The sequence below is a fragment of the Antechinus flavipes genome, chromosome 4, assembly GCF_016432865.1.
Source record: "Antechinus flavipes isolate AdamAnt ecotype Samford, QLD, Australia chromosome 4, AdamAnt_v2, whole genome shotgun sequence".
Classification (NCBI taxonomy): domain Eukaryota; kingdom Metazoa; phylum Chordata; class Mammalia; order Dasyuromorphia; family Dasyuridae; genus Antechinus; species Antechinus flavipes.
The window spans coordinates 195,145,652-195,167,297 of NC_067401.1; the positions used below are offsets into that span (position 1 = coordinate 195,145,652).

The 21,646-nt window shown below is 34.9% G+C and overlaps 1 protein-coding gene across 2 annotated transcripts in view; it reads left to right on the forward strand.

The window, feature by feature from the left end:
* MAPK14 (mitogen-activated protein kinase 14) overlaps positions 1 to 21,646 on the forward strand; it is an 87,100-nt gene that overhangs the window by 30,383 nt on the left and 35,071 nt on the right. For both annotated transcript variants that reach the window (XM_051996524.1, XM_051996523.1), the window contains exons 2-3: positions 669 to 798; positions 16,421 to 16,479. In XM_051996524.1, the coding sequence (XP_051852484.1) occupies positions 669 to 798; positions 16,421 to 16,479 (189 nt within the window). The remainder of the gene's footprint in view (positions 1 to 668; positions 799 to 16,420; positions 16,480 to 21,646) is intronic.

The following is a 21,646-nucleotide window of genomic DNA, read 5'->3' on the forward strand; positions in this document are numbered from 1 at the left end:
TATCACAAAATAAGTAACTGTGGACCGTGGAGAACAGGTTTTCTGGAATGCTCTAAAAAGTATATTTCATTGTACACCACTTCCCCCTCCATTTCCAGCCTCTGAATTTTGTAGCCTTGAAAACTGCATGACTTAATCCATATTTAGTCCTGATTATCTTTCATATAAAACACATTCTTTTTAGATATATTAATATGAACTTAGAGCATTTCTAATTGTTGCAGTTATATATTTAAAATTAAGACTGACCATTTGAAAGAAATTTGGAGCATTCCAGATGTAGAAGCCTCTGGGTGCACCCTGAGATCTGTTAATACAAATAATAGAGAAGTTCTTTTGAAGCAAATATGCCATGAATTTCATGATTGGAAATAGAACAGTCACTTTTGAAATAGTTGAAAAGAGTTTTCTGTAAATATTTCTAGAATTGTGTTTGTGTGTGTGTGTGTGTGTGTGTGTGTGTGTATACATTTCTTAACTTTTGAACCAGTATATCAAAAAAGGATATTATGTGTTCTTTGTTTTGGGTTGTTTTTTTTAAGGTGACTAGAATTTTCATGCTATCTTTAGAATTAAGCCATTTAATTAGTAAATAAATAAGCATTATAAGTAAATATCTTTAACCTATATTTATAACATTTATAATAATATTATTTTCTCCCCCACAGTGCTGCTTTTGACAAAAAAACAGGATTACGTGTGGCAGTGAAGAAGTTATCCAGACCATTTCAGTCCATCATCCATGCAAAAAGGACTTACAGGGAGTTGCGATTACTTAAGCATATGAAACATGAAAATGTAAGTAACCATTTGAAATATCTAAGTTGGCACAAAGATGAATTAGACAAACTACTAATAATATCTTAAGCTTGACTTTATATTACAGTAATTATTGTAATTAAATTGTCTAAAGTCTGTATAGAATAAGATGTCTCTTATTTTAATATATGCTAAATCATATAATGCCAGGACTAGAATTTAGCTTTTATTCTCTTCCCTTTTTTATTTAGGCAGATTGCCGAAGTCTAAAATGAAATGGAATTATGTGTGCGTGCTTGCATGCATGCAAAGTAGAATTAAAGATGGGTAACAGCAGGGCATTTTAGGAGCATCACTAGTGAAATATTAAAATGACAGTTATAGAGTAGAGCAGGTGTAACTAGAGTGAATCATATGGAGTGAAAAAAAAAATTTGGGTCAAGCACCAGAGGTGCATGATGAAGAGGAAAGGGTAAATTTAATATGAGTAGGACAAGCATAAAGTTAGAGAATGGAATTTAAAAGTTGAGCATCATCTTTAAGTTCTTCCTCTTCTGTCTCCTCATAGCTGCCATCCTAGGTAAGCCCCTCAACACACCTCACCTGGACTCTTACAATCTTAATTGGACTTTCTCTCTTCATGCTCTTTTTTCCCAAGGTATCTTCTACAGTTTCCAAATTGATTGATATCCTAAAGCCCAAGTCTGACAGTGTTACTGCTCCTTTTCTCCAAAAGCTACATTGACTTCCCCATTCATTTCCTATGGGATAAAAGAAAAAAATTCCTCTGTTTGACACGTAAAACCCTTAATAATATGGCTCTAGTTTACTTTCTGGGCTTCTTTCACATTTTCCTTTAGGTGTTTTACATTCCAGCCAAACTATCCTTAATTATTAATCTCTGAGTGTAATATTCTGTCTCCATTCTTCTTGTCTTAGCTAGTGTCCTTCATGTCTGAAATATATTCTCTCTTTACTCTGCCTCTTCTTGGAATCCCTAGCTTCTTTCAAAGCTCAGCTCAAGTGAAACTCTATGGGCCTTTCCTACACCCCCTAGTTGTTAGGGCTTTCCCCATCATATTATTGTGTAAGATGTATCTCTGGTCCCACCCTCAATTAAGTAGTCTATAACCTTCTAGAGAGCTGGTACTGGTTTTTGACTTTGCATTGTATCTTCAGCTACTAGAACCCAATAAGTTTTTTGTAAATATCAGTTATTTATGAATAGATGAATGAATTATGAGAAAGGTTGAGGTCTAAGGTGTATCCGTGAAAGCAGGCGCCAAAAATATGATCAGAGGAGGGGAAAAAGTTGAGGGATTGCTTAGGGATTGTTAATATGAGTGTTAGTCCCCAACCTATTCTTTACTAGAGATAGGATATTTTAAAAAACCATGATCCAATTACTAATCATTGACAAATTTGTTAGAATAACTTATTGGGCAGTTAATGACAGCAGCAAAGGAATTCAGAAGGAGACTATGTAATGGGAAAAGCAATGTACTTTAGAATCTGGAGACTGTGGGAAATAATTTCACCTTGTTTGTTTCCTTATCTCTAAAATGGAGACTATCTTAATTTCCTATTTCTCGGAAGAATTATAAGGAAAACTTAATAAACCTTAAAAATACTGAATAAATATGAGTTGTTATGGAGAAAGAAAGGTATCATTAAATAGCGTGAGTTTCAGAAGAGGGTCAACTTTTATAAGTTGAAGAGGTACATCAATCCTGTTTCTAGCCCTGTGAATTGTGGGACTTGGGAGGTGGCGTCTTCTAGTGAAAGAAAATTATAAGAGGGGCAGCTAGAAGGTGTAGTGATAGAGCACACCCCTGGAGTTAGGGAGGACCTGAGTTAAAATCCAGCCTCAGATTTCCTAGTTGTGTGACCCTGAACAAGTCACTTAACCCCAATGGCCTCAAAAGAAAAAGAGAAAAAAAAGAGAGAGAAGTTATGTGTTGTATAAAGAGGAGAGAAGCCAGGTTTCAGCTAAAGGTAGAAGAAATACTGATTGAAAAGTTTGAAGCTATAGAAGAGTTTCTTAAAAGAGTGGGACGTTTATTGTAGAATGGCATAGAAGTTAGGTGAATTAGGTAGGAATAAGATTAAACAGAATAAGAATAGCTTGTATTTATGTTACTTTAACCTTTGCATGCAAAGCATTTTACCTGTGTAATAAGTTTGTTGGGTAGCCACCTGCCCTGTAATATAGCACTTTTAGACACCTATTTATTCAATCTGTGGAATGACTCTTACTCCAACTTACTCTCACACTGACCAGTCTAAGGACCACAATTGCATAATTGGACTCAAACTTTTTCAGGTTTCTTAGAGAAAGCCTATTGTAAGGCATTCATCTCTACTAATCATTTCAAGTTTTGAGTCCCTACTTATGTGCTTCTGTTTGCACAAAACAGGTACATCACAGATGTTTACAAATTAGGCAAATCCATACCTAAACTTGGGTCACATTCTCCAACTAATATATTCAGTACCTGTGGGCAGAGTGGATAGAAACTTGCTAAGGAAAGTGTGAGTGAGAAGTATCCATGTGGGGCTGACTTACAATTCTAGAATTAAAAATTTCAGTGTCTCCTTTCTGGGATAGTGACTGTCCATAAAAATTCCTTGATGACTTTTGCTTTTTTATTCAGTCAACACTTTCCTGTTAAACTGAGGGAATTATCACCTCAGAGAGAAGTAATGGGAGCTTACATAGCAGAAGGAGGTGGTAAAGTGGTTGTGTTAGACTCACCCCATGATTGAATATGAAATGAAGGTGGGACATAGTACATTATTCTACGTCCTGGTTGTTCTGCATTCCTTGGAGAAATTCTAACAATTTGCAGAGGAAGAAATACAAATTTTTAATAACTGTATGAAAAAATTTACAAATTCTTTAGTAATCAAAGCAACCTTAAGATACTACTACAAATCCACTAGCATGACAGAAAAATAGCAAACAGCAAAGATATGAAATTAAGTGTTGGCTGTGCTATACAATCACAGGTGTTATAATGATGTATTGGGAAGTTTAAATCACTGAAAACATTTTTCAGGGCATTAGGGAAATTTTCAATGAGGATCCCAAACTAATCACACTTTTTGAGACCAGGATTCCATTGGCTAAGAAATTCCCACAAAATTAATTAATTTAATTATGTAATAATTTTAAAAGAATCAATCTATATAAAAATATTTTTAGCTACTTTATTTCTATTTGGAAAAGCTAGATATATCCTTTATGCCTTTAAATTAGAAGATGAAAATGGTTGAATAAATTTTGGAATAGAATATTATGAAATATTAAGAATATATGTTAAATGATATGTCCAAAGATCTACATAAAGAAATACAAAGAAAGGTCAATAAAGCTAATACTGTATATACTATCACTATAACCATGGTTATTTAAGAAAAAAAAAGACTATGGTTTCAGAACTATAGAAGAATTTGAAAAGAGACATGTGATCAAAATGCTTTTTAAAAATTCTGTTATTATAGGGGCAGCTAGGTGGCGCAATAGATAGAGCACCAGCCCTGAAGTCAGGAGGACTTGAATTCAAATGTGGTCTCACTTCCTAACTCTGTGACCCTAGGCAAGTCACTTAACCCCAATTACCTAAGCCAGAAATACATGCATATGTTACTTTGGTTCTTTATTATAATTTATTAGGAGTTTTATGTAAATTTATATTCCTTATGTTCATTTGACTTTGTTAATGATTAAGCTTATAGTCTCTCTGACTTTTTCTCTTTTTTTAAAAAAATGTTTCAAAGAAAGAGCTGTGAAGCTGTTATGACATTTTAAATCCCAGAAGTCTCTTAGTAATGGAAGAAATTACAAAATTTTCTCTTACAAAATTAATTCACCTCTTAATACCAATAGAGTTAGCTTTTGCCAAATAACATTATTGAGAGCTACCATTATTTAGATTAGGGTAATACATTTTTTTGGATAATGAAAGACATTGTTGAGTGTTTCACATTCCCCTTTTCTTAAATGTCTATAGATAGGGAGAAAGGTGGACAGTAGAGGTCATTCTTTCAATGGAGATAAATTTTGCATTCTTTGTATTCTTTTATGACTAAAGGCATTAAACATTCATATGACACTTGGTTCCAGTTAAATAGTCTAGTGCCCTAACCAGTAAATTTAATTGTAAAATTCTTTTGAATGTGTTAGATGAAATTAACTCTGGGTTTGTGTTTTGGGAATTTTTTATTTTCTTTGTTCAATATCTACCTCATAGTTGCTAGGTTCTAAGAAAAACTATCAATTTTAAAGCATACATTTATGAAATGTCTATTATGTTTAAGGAATTATATCAGGTATTAGAATGCTTGCTTGCACTTAATAAACTTAATAAATTAATAAATTGAATGATTAACACAGACCCTTCTTTTGTGGAACAATAAGTGTTAGAATATAATTAAATATATAGGAGAGGTCAAATAGAAAAGATTTAGGATCAAGGAGAGAAGAATCGTGTCTAGTTATGTAATCATTAAAGACTTCATTGAGGAAGTGATACCTCACTTGGGTCTTGAAAAATTTCATTAGGTAAAAATAGGGGAAGAAGGGAGATGAAAAAGCATGGAAAACTGATTCCAAATACAAGGGGATAGGAGAGGGCAGGATGATCAGTGATCAGTAAAGTTTAATAAACTGAGCATAGATTATGTGAAGAGAAACAATATAAAATAAGTCCACAAAGGCAAATTAGAGCCCCTTTGGAAGATACCATTCAAGGCTCAGCATTTGATACTTCCTACTTAAAGGCTTTCCTAAACCACTGTGCTGTTAGTACTATTCCTCATCATTTCTCTTCAAAGCAAAACAGAACAAAACAAATTGATGAAAAAAGCATACAACTTTTAATGTGTCAGATGAACTCTTTTCTTTGTCTATAGTTATTTAATAGAGTCACAGAATTGTAGGATTGAAAAGAACCTCAATGGCCATTTAGTCCAATCCTTAGCTAGAGGATAATACTTCTAATTTGCCATTTAGCTTCTGCTTGATTATCTCATTTGGGGGTAGAGTGAAGTATAGAGAATCACTTCCCAAGGCAACCCATTCTATTCCTACATAGTTACATATTTTTTCCTATAAGACAGTATTATTGAGGAAAGATATCTCTGTAGTTTCTAATAGAGCCATGAGAGGTTAAAAACAGTTTCTGATCTCGAGGAACTCATATTCCACTGAATAGGACAATGTATAAACAACTGTGTACCTGCATACACCGCATACTTGGAGATAAGGAAAGAAATTAACATTAAGGGATAACTGGAAAACTTCCTATGATAGATGAGATTTAAGCTGGGATATAAAGGAAGCCAGAAGATAGATGAAGAAGGAAAGAGTTCCAGGCATAGGAGATAGCCAGTGAAAATCCAGAATCTGGAGAGGAACAACACAGAGAGGCCAGGGTCACTGGATCATAGAGTGAGTGAAAAAGAGTAAAATGGAAAAAGATAGGAGTGATGAGAAGAGCTAGTTTGTGAGGGGCTTTAAAAGCCACAAAGAGGATCCTGAAGATAACAGGGAACTGCTGGAATTTATTGAATAGCTGGCCTTTCACAACTGGGTGAAGAATGGACTGGATTGGGGAGACAAGGCAAGGAAGATGAATCAAAAAGAGATGTAAGTTGTTCAGATGAAAGGTTATAGAAACTGTCCTAAAATTGTCCCATTTGATGGAAGGTACAGTCACCTCTACAAAAGATGTTACTGAGGTAGAATTGACGGGACTTAGCAACAAGGCTGGAAGACAGACTGCAGAGTATTAAATAGAGAGGGAGGGAAGTGGGGCTGGCACCAACTTGTAAATGATTTTCTCAAGTTTAGTCACAAAAGGAGAAAAAGAAGATTCCAGCTAAGGGGAATGGATAGATCAGGAGATGGTTTTTTGAGGATGGAAGAGACATAAACATTAAGAAGGCAGACAGGAGAAAGGAAGAGACTGAAGAGAGTAGGAATAATAGAGGGGAGGACTCTGTTAGAGAAGGTGGGATGAAGTGAGATTACAGAAGTTAGGGGTTTATTTGGGAGGAAGAGCTACTTTGAGTCACATGGATGAAGGATAAGATCTGTGGGAAAAAGACATCTGAATGATGTCAGGTAAGGAGGGAGCTATCAGCAACTGTCTGCCGTTTTTTTATTGAAATAGAAGGCAATGTTCTTAGTAGAGAGAACAATCTTTTTCCCAGATAAAGCTTAATTAGATCTGGGCAAAAAATCCTCATGTATCTTGTTAATATTAGAAAAAAGAAAAAATCAAGTTATAATTGAAGAAAATGTTAAACTCTCAGCTCTTTTTTTTTTTTTTTTTTTAATAATTATAACTTTTTATTGACAGAACCCATGCCTGGGTAATTTTTTACAACATTGTCCCTTGCACTCATTTCTGTTCCGACTTTTCCCCTCCCTCCCTTCACCCCCTCCCCCAGATGGCAAGCAGTCCTATACATGTTAAATATGTCACGGTATATCCTGGATACAATATATATGTGCAGAACCGAACAGTTCTCTTGTTGCACAGGAAGAATTGGATTCAGAAGGTAAAAATAACCCGGGAAGAAAAACAAAAATGCAAACAGTTTACATTCATTTCCCAGTGTTCTTTCTTTGGGTGTAGCTGCTTCTGTCTATCATTGATCAGTTGGAACTGAGTTAGATCTTCTCTTTGTTAAAGAAATCCACTTCCATCAGAATACATCCTCATACAGTATCGTTGTTGAAGTGTATAATGATCTCCTGGTTCTGCTCATTTCACTTAGCATTAGTTCATGTAAGTCTTTCCAAGTCTCTCTGTATTCTTCCTGCTGGTCATTTCTTATAGAACAATAATATTCCATAACATTCATATACCACAATTTACCCAACCATTCTCTAATTAATGGGCATCCAATCACTATCCAGCTTCTAGCCACTACAAACAGGGCTGCCACAAACATTTTGGCACATGCAGGTCCCTTTCCCTTCTTTAGTATCTCTTTGGGATATAATAAACTCTCAGCTCTTAATGTATAACTTTGTTTTAAACATAGGTTAGTTTTTGTAAGGGCATATGTATTTAATTATTTTTAAGTAGACTTGGATTAAATTTATTTGGCAAGTTAATATTTTCCCAGATCAAAACCACATTGTAAGAAAGAATAATGTTAATTTTCCTTATCTGAGATACAATTATGATTTGATGGAATGTTAGATGTAAATGGTTTTTATAAAGAATTCTTGGTGTATGGATCTTATTTTCTCTAGGAAATTATATTATAACAGTATTGCAATTAGCTTAAAAATTGAGCAAAACAGTATGTATAGAAAGTTCTGTATAGCTCTGTGGGGTTCATATAAATTTGCTGTAAAGATTGTCCGACTACTTTAGTTCTTTTATTTTTCAGAACTTTTTTCACTTCTTCTTTAGAAAAGGGTACCATGTTTAAAAAAAAAAATTATCCCAATGTGTTATTGCTAATAGTTGCCTTGTGGCTTTCCTTGTATACTAGGTTCATTTGCAGCTTGTCTGTAACTTTAACTGCCTTTTCTAAAAATTTGTTGTCTAAAGCCCCTTTTAAATACTGGCCAAAGCAATAGGGAAATGGAACCAAAGTGAGGAACTAATTCCAAATACCATAATAATGTTTCAAAGGAAATTTCCATTTTTTTTTTAAAGTGAAAATGAGAAGGGAATACATTGTGGAATAATCTATGAATATTTACCAAATTTTGACCAATTTAGTTCTGATATGTCTTATTTTATAGTGTTTTACATAAAATTGCGAACTCTCTTAATTGGATGGGAGCTCAAATTCGAACTCTCTTAAATCATGAATCTTATTGAAAATGATTCTAAGGATGACACTCTTTCCTTAAAGAGGGGAATCTTACCACTTTCTGAAGTAACCCATTCCATTTTAAGACAGTTCTGATTTTTAGGTTTTTCTTGTTATTCAGTCTAAATAACAATTAAATAATCTTTATTCTTCTGGCTTTTCCTACAGGTTTATTTATCCATGACTGTTTTAGTAGAATTTTTTCTTTCTTTCTTTTGCTATAGGTGATGTATCACAAAGCAACATTAATTTCATTAATTAGTCACATTGAAACTACATATGATAAAGAAATTGATGACAGATACAATCAGAATCCAGAAGGTTGAGCATGGATTTTTTTGAACAAAACAGGTTAATGTAGTTACAATTACTATAATAATGATCACACAGCATTAGTCATAAAGGGCTTGATCAATGCTACATTAGAAGTTGTAAATGAAATCCTTTTTTTTTTACATTAATCATATATATATGTAGCAATCTAAAAATTATTGCATTACAAAACAAGTATTATAATGAAATTTCAAGACACTCACAAAGCTGTTGAAAAGCTGTAACCTTGAAAGGCAGGCAGTCCTTAAAAGAAAAAAAATCTGAAATCAAAAAGTATACTAACCTGAAGATCAGGTTCAGGCATATTCAGTTCATCATCTTCAAAGAAGCTTCTCCTAAGTTCTAGTTATTTTTTATTTAAGCAATCAAATCTTGTATTGTTCTTGCACTGTTTATTTTGTAGACAGGAAATGAAATTTCATTAAAATAATGAAATTTAGGAGTCAAGTCAAACTACATTTCCATATGCTTTTCTGCAGTTGCAGATGAAACTGAAAATTCCACCTGTGCCAAGGTCAGACAAAAGAGAATATTTAAATAGAATCAGTTCCACATAGATGTAAAACTGGCTGATGTTTGAGAATAAGAAAGTAGTGTCAGAAAATGTGGAAATTTAAAAGACTTTTCCCTTTTAAACCTCTGGAGAAACCCTCAGGATTCTCCTCTAGTGATTTGATGCTCCTTGGCATTGCCTCTTCTGTGGCCCTACTTGCTGAATATTTGGGAGAATCTCAGGATCCCCAAGTTAGGTCCAGGATCTTCACTATTCTAGAAGCACACAATATCAGTAAGGGATCCAATTAATGACAGTCAAGAAGCATTTATTTAAGTAAGACTTTTCAGATTTTCTATCATCCTTACAATAACCCTGGCACGGAGGAGCTCTTGTGATCCTTATTTTACAATTGAGGAAACTTATGCAAACAGAGGTTAAGTGAATTGCTCAGAATTGTCCAAAATGTTTGACAGGACATGTTGAAGATAAGATTTGGACTTGGCTTATTCTGACTTCAGGCCCAGCACTCTTCCAATATGTTACCTAGCTGCCTCTGAGTCTACTTGTAATGTAGAGTGCCATCTGCATCCAAAAGGAGGACTATGGGGACTGAATATGTATCACAACATAGTATTTTCACCTTTTTTTGTTGTTTGCTTTTATTTATTTCTCAAGTTTTTCCTTTTTGAGCTGATCTTTCTTGTGCAGCATGATAAATGTGGAAATATGTTTAGAAGAATTGCATTTGTTAACCTATATTAGATTACTTGCTTTCTAGAGAAAGGGGGAAGTGTGGGAAGAAAGGGAAAAAAAATTGGAACACAAAGTATTGCAAGAATGAATGTTGAAAACTCTTTGCATGTGCTTTGAAAATAAAAAAAAAACTATTACATTAAAAAAATAGAAATAAATGTCTAATCTTTAGAAAATATAACTATCTGATCTAGAGACTCTGTAAGTCTATCAACTTGTGATTTAGTGTCTAATACCCAATGGCACACCATGACATATATCATCTGGCGAGACATACCCACAGTTAGGAATTAAAATTAAGCAATATTTTATGGGTGTTCATTCTTTCTATCTCTTTATTACTACCATTTCCCATTTATCAAGCTTTTCCTTTTTGTGACAAAAAATTCAGATAACTTAAAATAGTAGTCATGCTTTGTTGGATATTTATTGTCCATTACCTCTATGCTTGCTTAAAAGCAGATATGCTTCACTGTGAATTGATGATGGGTTACTCTGTCTTGATCAGAGTATTAAAATCTTTCAGTGTTTTCTTTCTTTGTATTATTGTGGCATTTTATAAATTGTTCCCCTAATTCTATGTTATATAGTGAGTCATCTACCTAATGAAGTCTTTAAGATTGGCTGAGCATAGATTTTCTGTGTAATGATTTTTAATATATTAAAGCATAATTTTAATACCAAAACATTTTCTTCATCTTTTTTATGGTGACTTGTTGCTGTTAGTGTGTTTTTTCCTTTATCTTGGACCTCATGTTGGTCCACAAGTGTTGGTTTGACATGTTGACTCTACATCATTGAATAAAGAACAGATTTTGTGACTACTCAGTCACCTTTTTAACTTAATTCCAGTTTGAGGCTCATTATGTGCCTTGTAGTTGAGGTGAATGGAATTATTTTTTACTTGTTCTAGATTTAAAGTAGATCACATGTGCAAATTGTCAGTCCATGTGAATGCTTTTACTTTGGAGACAGTCACAGTAATAATCAGCTCAGCACAGCTTCTTCTCTTGTGGGTGTTCAGAGCTCTTGGTGATAAAAAGTTATGCATGAATACTCCCAAAATCCTGAGGAGGGTCAAATATTTGTTAGTTTATAAAGTTCTTTAGTGAACTGTATTCTTCCAGATTTTAAAAGAATCTGGAATATTCTTTTCACTCAGCATCAGTTCATGTAAATCTCTCCAGGACTTTCTGAAATGATCCTGCTGGTCATTTCTTACAGAACAATAATATTCCATAACATTCATATACCACAATTTACCCAGCCATTCTCCAATTGATGGGCATTACAAAGTTTACTTTGTGAAGCTGGCATACTTGTGAACTCCAATGAGTAAAGGTGCAAACACAAGCATTGTACTAATCAGTTCTGCTTAGTATCTTGTTTCAGGTTCTGCCCAAAACATCTTCTTGTAAGATTAGATCAACTCTAATTAGTTAGCAGTTTGTAAAGATTCCAACATCTCCCCCTTTCTTTTGTTAGATGAAAACACCAAAGGAAATAGGAAATCAAATCAGATTAGTGAGTTTCTGAAGGGGTACACATTAATCCATCAATATGGGCCAGAACTTTGTAACAGATATACATCCATTCACTATCCAGCTTCTAGCCACTACAAACAGGACTGCCACAAACATTTTGGCACATGCAGGTCCCTTTCCCTTCTTGAGTATTTCTTTGGGAACAACAAGAATTTGCCTCATGGCTCTATAGATCCACGAGGATTTAATTTAATTCATTCATTTGTTGATTTGCCTGTGATATGGAGAACAGCAGTATTGGCACCAGCACAATCTGCCTGGAAACCCTTGTTTTTCATTTCCATTGCTTAGCCTTCCAGAAAAGTAACCATAGAGATAGGTCCCCCTTGTCACGCTGAATAAAGAGCACCTGCCTTCCAGCTAACTGGGTTGTGCAGGTGGAGCCATTAGACAACAGTCCTTTATTTTCTTTACACCTGACTTGCTGTTATAGAATTGCTTCCATAATTCTCAGATTTCTTCATTCTGTAGTGACAATTATAGTTCAGATCCATATATGTAATATAAAGGTAATATGAAGTTAAAAGGATGTGAATGAAGAATTTTAAAACCTGAGTTGTAATTCCTACTACCATTCTAAAGCTGTGATAAATCTCTTTTAATTTCTTTGATCCTTTTGGGCATAACCAATATGGGAATCTGTTTTGCCTGATTCTGTATATTTGCTACAAGAATATTCTTTCGGATTAGAGGGTTATTTCTGCAACTAAAAGTTATAATTTGTATAATAGTAAGATTATATATTTATTTATTTATCTTTAACATCTTAAATAAAACCCTTTTTTCCCTTGGGTAGTCAAAATTGTGAGTATTCTCTAGAAGACAAATTAACTTTTTTTTAACACCCCCTAAATCTAGGGGGCTATATTATCAGTTAGTATTTATTGACTGCCTAATACATACCCAGATGATGTGCTAATGCTAGCTGATGTCAAAGATCATAAAGGAAATTAGATGATAGTGTATGAATCCGTCCATGCCAGCATAACAGCTTAAAAACACCAACCACTGGTAGATTAATTGCATAGTTGTTATGAAAAAAGAAGACAGGACATTTTACTTTATTTTATTTTATTTTACTTTAAAACATTTTTGCTATTCATCCTGAGGAAGAAGGTTGAAGAGGGAATGTTGAACTAATGGATTTGGATCCAAGATAGTATTTTGTAGCTGTTCAGCTGATTTCAGTCATGCTCAACTCTTCATGAGCCCATTTGGAGTTTTCTTGGTTGGAGTGTTTTGCCATTTTCTTCTTAGCACATTTTACAAATAAGAATACTGAGGCAAACAGGACTTGTCAGTCATGCAATCAATCAGTGTCTGAGTCCAGATTTGAACTCAAGAAGATGAATCTTCTGAACTAGAGATCATTATTGATCACAAAATAGAAAATTTTGATTATATCAAATTAAAAGTCTTTGTACAAACAAAACTAATGCAAATAAGATTAGAAGGGAAGCAACAAACTGGGAAAACATTTTCACAGTTAAAGGTTCTGATAAAGGTCTCATTTCCAAAATATATAGAGAACTGACTCAAATTTATAAGAAATCAAACCATTCTCCAATTGATAAATGGTCAAAGGATATGAATGGACAATTTTCAGATGATGGAATTGAAACTATTACCACTCATATGAAAGAGTGTTCCAAATCATTATTGATCAGAGAAATGCAAATTAAGACAACTCTTGAGATACCACTACACACCTGTCAGATTGGCTAGAATGACAGGAAAAGATAATGATGAATGTTGGAGGGGATGTGGGAAAACTGGGACATTGGGGCATTGTTGGTGGAGTGGTGAACGAATCCAACCATTCTGGAGAGCAATCTGGAATTATGCCCAAAAAGTTATCAAACTGTGCATACCCCTTTGATGCAGCAATGCTACTACTGGGCTTATACCCCAAAGAGATACTAAAGAAGGGAAAGGGACCCACATGTGCCAAAATGTTTGTGTGTTTGTAGTGGCTAGAATGGATACCCATCAATTGGAGAATGGCTGGGTAAATTGTGGTATATGAATGTTAATGGAATATTATTGTTCTGTAAGGAATGACCAGCAGGATGATCTCAGAGAGACCCAGAGAGACTTACATGAACTGATGCTAAGTGAAATGAGCAGAACCAGGAGATCATTATATACTTCAACAACAATACTGTATGAGGATGTATTCTGATGGAAGTGGATTTCTTTAACAAAGAGAAGATCTAACTCAGTTCCAACTGATCAATGATGGACAGAAGCAGCTACACCCAAAGAAAGAACACTGGGAAATGAATGTAAACTGTTTGCATTTTTGTTTTTCTTCCCTGGTTATTTTTACCTTCTGAATCCAATTCTTCCTGTGCAACAAGGGATCTGTTCGGTTCTGCACACATATGTTGTATCTAAGATACACTGTGACATATTTAACATGTAAAGGACTGCTTGCCATCTGGGGGCGGGGGTGGAGGGAGAGAGGAGAAAAGTTGGAACAGAAGTGAGTGCAAGGGGTAATGTTGTAAAAAATTACCCTGGCATGGGCTCTGTCAATAAAAAGTTATAATTATTTAAAAAAAAAAAAAAAGAAGAAGAAGATGAATCTTCCTGATTCCAAGCCCAGTGCTTTATCCACTGCAGTGTTAAAATAACAGATAAAATCTAATAGTTGTGGCAGGAATAGAATAGATAGCAACAAAATAATTTGACTCTGCTGGCCCATACCCTGTGCCCTAGTGATTTCAATCAGTTAACATTTGATAATCCACATTAAGAGAAAAGAAAAACAAGAGATAGGTGGTCCAGAATAATGGGTGAGCGTGTGTGAGAGTATGTGTTTGTTTGTGTGTGTGTGTGTGTGTGTGTATAATGTAGGCAAAAAAATTTTTTTTTTCATTTTATTTACCTTTCCATTCCATTCTATTCATTCTTCTGTACACCTCAAGATTGAGCCCTCCTTTCTAATGGTCAGTCAGCAAGCATTTATTAATATGTACTAAGTTTGAGGTGACAAAAATAAAGTGAACAATCTTTGCTTTCAAGGAACATGTATTCTTTTTTGTTTTTTATTTTTTATATTAAAGCTTTTTATTTAAAAAAAACATATACATGGATAATTTTTCAACATTGACACTTGCAAAACCTTGTATTCCAAATTTTCCTCCCTTCCCTTCACCCCCTCCCCTAGATGGCAAGTAATCTAATATATTTTAAACAAGGAACATATATTCTAATAGAATATTATTCTATTCTAGATGTACATTTTATATAGGTATTGATCAGTTGATTAGCTGCCTTCCAATATACTTACCTGTAATAGTCAATAAATATAATAACTGAAAGGCAGAGGCCTTTGCTAGGATTTCATAGTAAGGACAGAAGCCACAAGACATTCCCATATAAATTTGGGGCATACTCTTTCACAGATACACACAGCATGAATGGGCATATGGATAGAACATACTGATAGAACTCCCTGGTCTTGCTTCTTACTGGGCAACTCCCCTATCACCTCCAGCTTAAGGCTCAGCACTAGTCCTCATTTAGAGTATCATTGGATTCTTTCAGAAAAAGTATGGACTGTTGTCCCCTTGGACCTGTAGAGGCCTTCTTTTCTGAGTTTCTGAGTCATTTCTTAAATGAGGGATGGAAGAATTGGGTGCTCCTAACAAACTGAGGCAATATTCTTTCTGCTATAGCCCCTCTTTGAACTTTAAAAGAGTAATATTAAAAGATTTCACAAAAGAAATGGGAAGAGAAAATGGGCAGATCACAATTAAGGAGTGACAAATAAATGGCAAAAGTACTTTGCCACTTACAAGGCAGTGTAGTGGGTGCTGGAAATTCTAAGACAAAAACAAGCAAGGGCATGTGAAATCCAAAAGTCTGCCAAGTCAAGTTCCCCTTCCCCCAGCTTTAGTGATTTCCAAGCAGTCCATACTGAAGAGTGAACAAATGAAAATAGTATCAATAAAGGAGTTAAGTAATCATAAGAGAAATTAAAATCCTTGAGTCAAGAATGTTTTGTTTTTGTCTTATATTTGTAACATCTTGCAACTATCTTGTATGTGGTAAGGCAATTAATCCTTGTTGAATTGAGTTAAAGGATTTGCGTAAAATAATGTTATGTTGCTGAAATTTGAAAGTTGTAATTGAAATGAATATTTCTAAATAACAATAATGTTAAGAGACAAAGTACATTCAGGGGCAGGTCTTGGATTCATAAAACCTTGCAATGGAAAGAATGTCAGGTTTGAAAGTCACAGGAACAAACTTTGGTTTGGAATTTGGAATAAATAGCAGTTTCTGCTTACCACCTGGTGGCTGTGGACAAATCATTCATTTCTCTAGGTTTCAGTTCCTCATTTGTAAAATTGGTTTAGTCTGCTAATGTTACCTCCAACTCTAAATCTCTGATTCTGTGAACCTGGATTCTAATCATCTGACACATGGTGTGACTCTGGACAACTTACTTTTTCAATGTCCCAGGAATTTTCTAAAAGAGAAGAGTTGATGAACTGCATTGGTGGATGAAGTTTCTACCCTGGAAATTTCCTTACACCAGTGAAATCACCTGTGAAAATTGGCCAATTTGGACACCCTCCCTCCCCATTCCTCCACCCCCCAATAGAAAAACAAAAGAAAACAAAAAATTGTGTTGAATAGATTCCATTTTGGAGAATTTAATGTTGTTGTTTTTTTCTTATAGGTGATTGGCCTCTTAGATGTTTTCACACCTGCAAAGAGTCTGGAGGAATTCAATGATGTGTGAGTAAATGCCTTAAGTTTGTTAGCTTTTGCTTGCTACAGACAGGTCAGCATCTCTTTTTCAGTGTCCCTTCCCACTCAGCAGCATTTAAGACTTCAAAAGAATTCTCAGATTTTACTCACTTTTTGGAGGAAAAAAAATTACTGACATACTGCTAACACTTCTTATGACTTTGAATTGTAGAATTCAGAGATTAAAAAAAAAAAAAAAACAAAATGAAGCTATTCAAAAGTTTTAAGTAAAAGAGGAGTTGAGAAGAAGAAAGGGTGCCTTTGCTGATCAGTCTTTGTGATAGTCCTTTGTCTTATCAAATGATCTACTTTCACTGAAAATTGCTTCTTAATCAAATCCATATACATTCCTGCCTCTCATGGCTTAAAATTTTTGATGGGGAGTAAATACAAAGCCATGGAATCATCCTGGCCATGGCTCAGTTTCACAAGTTTAGCATTCCTGACTAAAGTGAATCCTGGCTCCTCTTTTTGAAGGGATGGAGATTAAGTAGACTTAATTAGCATTGGCTAGAACTAAGTACAACTTGTCTCTTTTGTCATACTTGACACCTGAAGGTCTAAGGTTCCATAAAATTCCTGAATAGACTTTTTACACTATTCTGTTAAACAATAAGTGACTATAAAAAAGAAAAAAAACCAAAACAATAAGTGACTAATCTCTAGGATGACCGATCAGAATATGTTCTTTAAAAGATAATCTGCCTATGTTATATAGCTTTTTTTTTTTTTAATCTAGAAGAAACATAGTATGTACTATGAATCTGATTAGGAAAGCTGAATTAGATTTTGTTTTGTTCAGTCATTTAATAGTGTCTCACTTTTCAGTTCCACATGAACCTTAGCATACTAAGCGTTTCCATCCTCTCCCTCTTCTCCTTCCTCTCCTCCCCCACTCCCCAATCTCTAAGTCTATCTGATTTCATGTTTATTGGTATTCTAGCACTATCTATCCATCTCAATCTCTGACGTTTTCTTTTCCTTTTGTCTTCAGTTTTTCCCAATATCAGTCTTTTCTACTTTCCCATCTCATTATGAGATGGTAAGTACTTAAGTTTCAGCTTCAGCATTTGATCTTCTAGTGAATAGCCTGAATTTTTTTCTTTTTTTTCTTCTTTTTAAAAAAATTGTTATTATCATAGTTTTTTATTTACAAAACATAGGCATGGGTGATTTTTAACATTGACTCTTGCAAAGCCTTCTGTTCCAAATTATCCTCTCCTTCCCCCTACTCCCTCCCCTAGATAGCAAGTAGTCCAATACATATTAAATATAATATATATTTCTCTCGCAATTGAATCTTTTAAATTTGACTAAGACCAATGATTATTCACTTTACTTTTTTTTCTAATAAATTCTACTCCTGATCCTTGGTGTGATGTTTATGTATATTTCTTTTCCCCCATCTCTTCCACTTTAATTCTGCTCCTTAACTTGCCTTGCTATTACTTAACTTCTCTTCCTCATTCCCCCCATGGATCCCTCCCTTGTCTTCTTCCCCCACTCTTTGCTTCCTCTTTTATTTCTTTATAGATTGTGAATGGTGCTATATCCATCCTTCATGGTATATATATAGTATTGCTTATTTAATCCCTTCCTGATGTGATTAGGTTTTCAGAACTAGGAGCCCTTCTCCTCCCTCTAATGTCTTTGTATCTATTTTTCCTCTACACCTCATTTACATAACATAATTACTATTATCTTTTTCTAGATAGTTTTGCTTTTTAAACTCAGAGCATCTTCAACTTTGCTCCAGTCTTTTTTGTACTACCCAATCGCTGATGTCAATTTTAAACATATTATACATTTCCATGTAAAAAACAATTTGTCTATGTTAAGTCCTTGAAATTGATCTTTGATATTGACTCTTAAATGTTAATTGTTCTATTGAGTTCAAGTTTGGTTGAAAGTCCTGAAAATCTGCAGGTTTGTTTGTTGAATGGAATGGGAAAATTTTGCTGGATATTATGTTTTTGGCTACAGGCTAGTTCTGATTGCTGGTATATATGATTCCAGTATTTGCTGTCTTTTATTATAGCTGTTGCCTTAGTCCTATAGAATTCTAATTGTAACCTATTTGAAAGGTTTTTTTTTTCCTTGTTTCTTGCAAATTTTTCTTTTTAATATGTGGGTTTTGAAATTTGGCAATAATATTTGGGGTTGCCATTCCTACTTTGGAGTAAACTCTCTTGCTTTAAAGAATAATTTTAAATGGACATCTGCCCCAAAAGGATTCACAGAACCCAAAACTTTAAAAAATCAAATGAGAGAGAATTCTGGTAAGATGGCAAAAAGGTCAGTAAATTTCAAGCTCTTCAGATTTCCCCCACAAACAGAACAAATTTGGACTTCAAGATGAAATTTTGTACCTCAGCCTGCTGAAAGATCTAGAAGACTTAGGGCTGAACTGGGGTTTTCCAGTGCAACTCTCGAAGATTAGAAGAAAGACCCCAGGTCAGGAATTAACTAGTATGGAAGTGCAATCACTTCCTTGGTAGAAACAACAAATGGGGACTCCTGGGACTAACTGGGTTTGACTAGAGCCTAAGCAGGAACCACAGAAACTTTTGTGGAGTTCAGAGTCTGAGTCTCCTAAGACTGAGGTAACCTTGGCTGATTTGGAACACCAGACCCAGCTGTGGTGCAGTCTTCTCCCTGGGGGAGAAGGAGTTATCACATCTACTGAGTGCAGAAGCACAGGGGTCTGCACTTGGAGGAAGGGGGAGATTTTGGTTTGGGATTCTTGTTTTGAGGGCAGAGCTGAAATATAAAGTTAGAAGCACCACCTACCTGCCCCACAATTAGAGGTGCTGACACTAATATTTCTCCTCTTCGGAAGATGAACTCATCTTTTCTATTCCCATAGTAACTTTCTATGGTTGGGTTCTTTCTCCTTTGCTCCTTCATCTTTTTTTCTTTTAAATTTATAGGAGATTGTTAGTGTGACCTCCAGTGACTAGACTAGTGTCACTAGGTTAGTGACTAGACCTCTAGTCTTGGGGAATGGTGTATGCTGCCCCTGGCCTCAGGTCTTCCTTCAGTTTTCCGTCTTGTCTGGACCCCAAGAACTCAACCATCCTGTAACTACCCACAGCCAGCAGCAACTCAACCCCATCTGTTCCTGCACTCACCGGATTTGTACTGGTTTTATCAGCACAATTTGTTCTGCTTCCCTTGTCAGCAAGGGTTTTCTTACTGATTCTCCATTGTCTGGGAGGCGAAAATTCCTGGGCTGGGGCCAAGACTACTTCCCTGTCCAGCTATAGCCCTAGGATTTAGTGCTTGTTGTTTCTGCAAAACTAGCCTGCAGGTCTTTACACTCACTTCAGTCAAACCTCCCTCTTGTATCTTTCTTTGGATCTTTCTTCCTGGAGTATTTCTGTTTTGTCCCAACTATTGTTTGTTGTTACTCTTCTACAATTGCACGTCTTCTCCCTACCCTCTACCCCCTGCATTTTGTCTTGTTTGTGAGAGAAATTTGAATGGAGAACTTGGAATTCTCTTTGCCCTTTTCCCATAATACTCTAAATTTGGGGTTTATTTTTTATTTATTTATTTTTTTTTGTGGTTAGGCTTTTAGCAGCTTTTACACTTTCCTTTTTCACCCTTTTGAGGCTTCTTAATTCTTTTTTCACTTTTCTACTATCAGAATGGTAACATTTGCATTCTGAAATTGTTCCTATTTCTTCTATGAACTTTAATTCCACCTTTTGATTCACACATCCCCTCCCTTCCCCAGCATTTTGCATGATGTGCTTTGTGTTAAATAAGGTGGTAATATATAGCCTTGCTGCTTTTCCAGTTTTGAAACAATCAGTTGTTTCTTGTTTGGTTCCACCTGCTCCTTTTTGACCTACATGCAGGTTCCTTGGGAAGCAAGTGAGATGATCTGGTACTTTCATTACTTTGAGGACTTGCCACATTTTTTGGTGATCTACATAATCAAAGATTTTAGTGTAGTCAATACAAGCAGAAGTAGATGTTTTTCTGGAACTCCTTTACTTTCTCCATAATCCAGCAAGTATTGTCAGTTAGTTTTCTAGTTCTCTGCCTTTTTGAAAACTAGCCTGCACTTCTGGCAATTTTTGGTTTACATATTGCTGAAGATTTTTGCTTGCTTGCACAATCTTGAGTATAACCTTGCTGGTGTGTGAAGTGAGTGCAGTTGTTTGTTAATTTGAACATTCCTTGGTATTGCTCTTCTCTAGGATTGGAATATAAATTGACCTTTTCTAATCTGGTGGCCACTATTGAACTTTCCAAATTTGTGGTATATTGAGTGCAGCACTTTCAAAGTGTCATCTGTTAGGATTTTAAATAATTGCTGGAATTCCAGTGCTTCCCAAGACCTATTTGACCTCATTCTCCGGAATATCTACTTCTAGATAACTATAGCATCATAGTAACTATACCATTGTGGTTGTTGGTAATATTAAGATCTTTCTTGTGTAGTTCTTTTGCATATTCTTGCCACTATTTCTTAATCTCTTGCTTCTGTTATTTCCCTGCCATTTTTGTCTTTGGTCATGCCCACTTTTGCATGAAATGCTCTCTGACATCTCTAATTTTCTTGAAGATAGCCCTTGCCTTTCCCATTCTATTGTTTTCTTCTATTTCTTTGTATTACTAATCACTTAATATATTTTTCTCTCCTTACTGTTCTCTGGAATCCTGCATTAGTTGGATATATCTTTCCCTTTCACTTTCCATCTTTCCTCACCCATTTTTAAATCCTCCTCAGTCAGTTGTTTTACTTTCTTGTTCTCTTTTTACTTTGGAATGTTTTTTGTTGCTTTCTCCTTTCCAGTATCACAAAGCTCTGTCTATAGTTCTTATGGAGGCATTCTCCCAGTTCTAATCCCTTAAATCTTTTCATCAACTCTACTTCATATTCATCAAGGATATAATTTAGGCCATACCTATATGATCTGCTTTCTTCTATTAAAACCTGAATTTCACAATAAGAAACTCATGATCTGAGCTATAATCAGCTCCAGGGCTTGTTTTAACTGACTTTATTGGGCTTCTTCAGTTTTGGCTGCAAAGAATAGTCAGTCTGAACATCTAGTAATGGCTGTGTGTAAAGTCACCTTTTATATTGTGCAAAAAGTGTTTGCTGTGACAGCAAATTTTCTTGACAAAACTCTAGACAAAA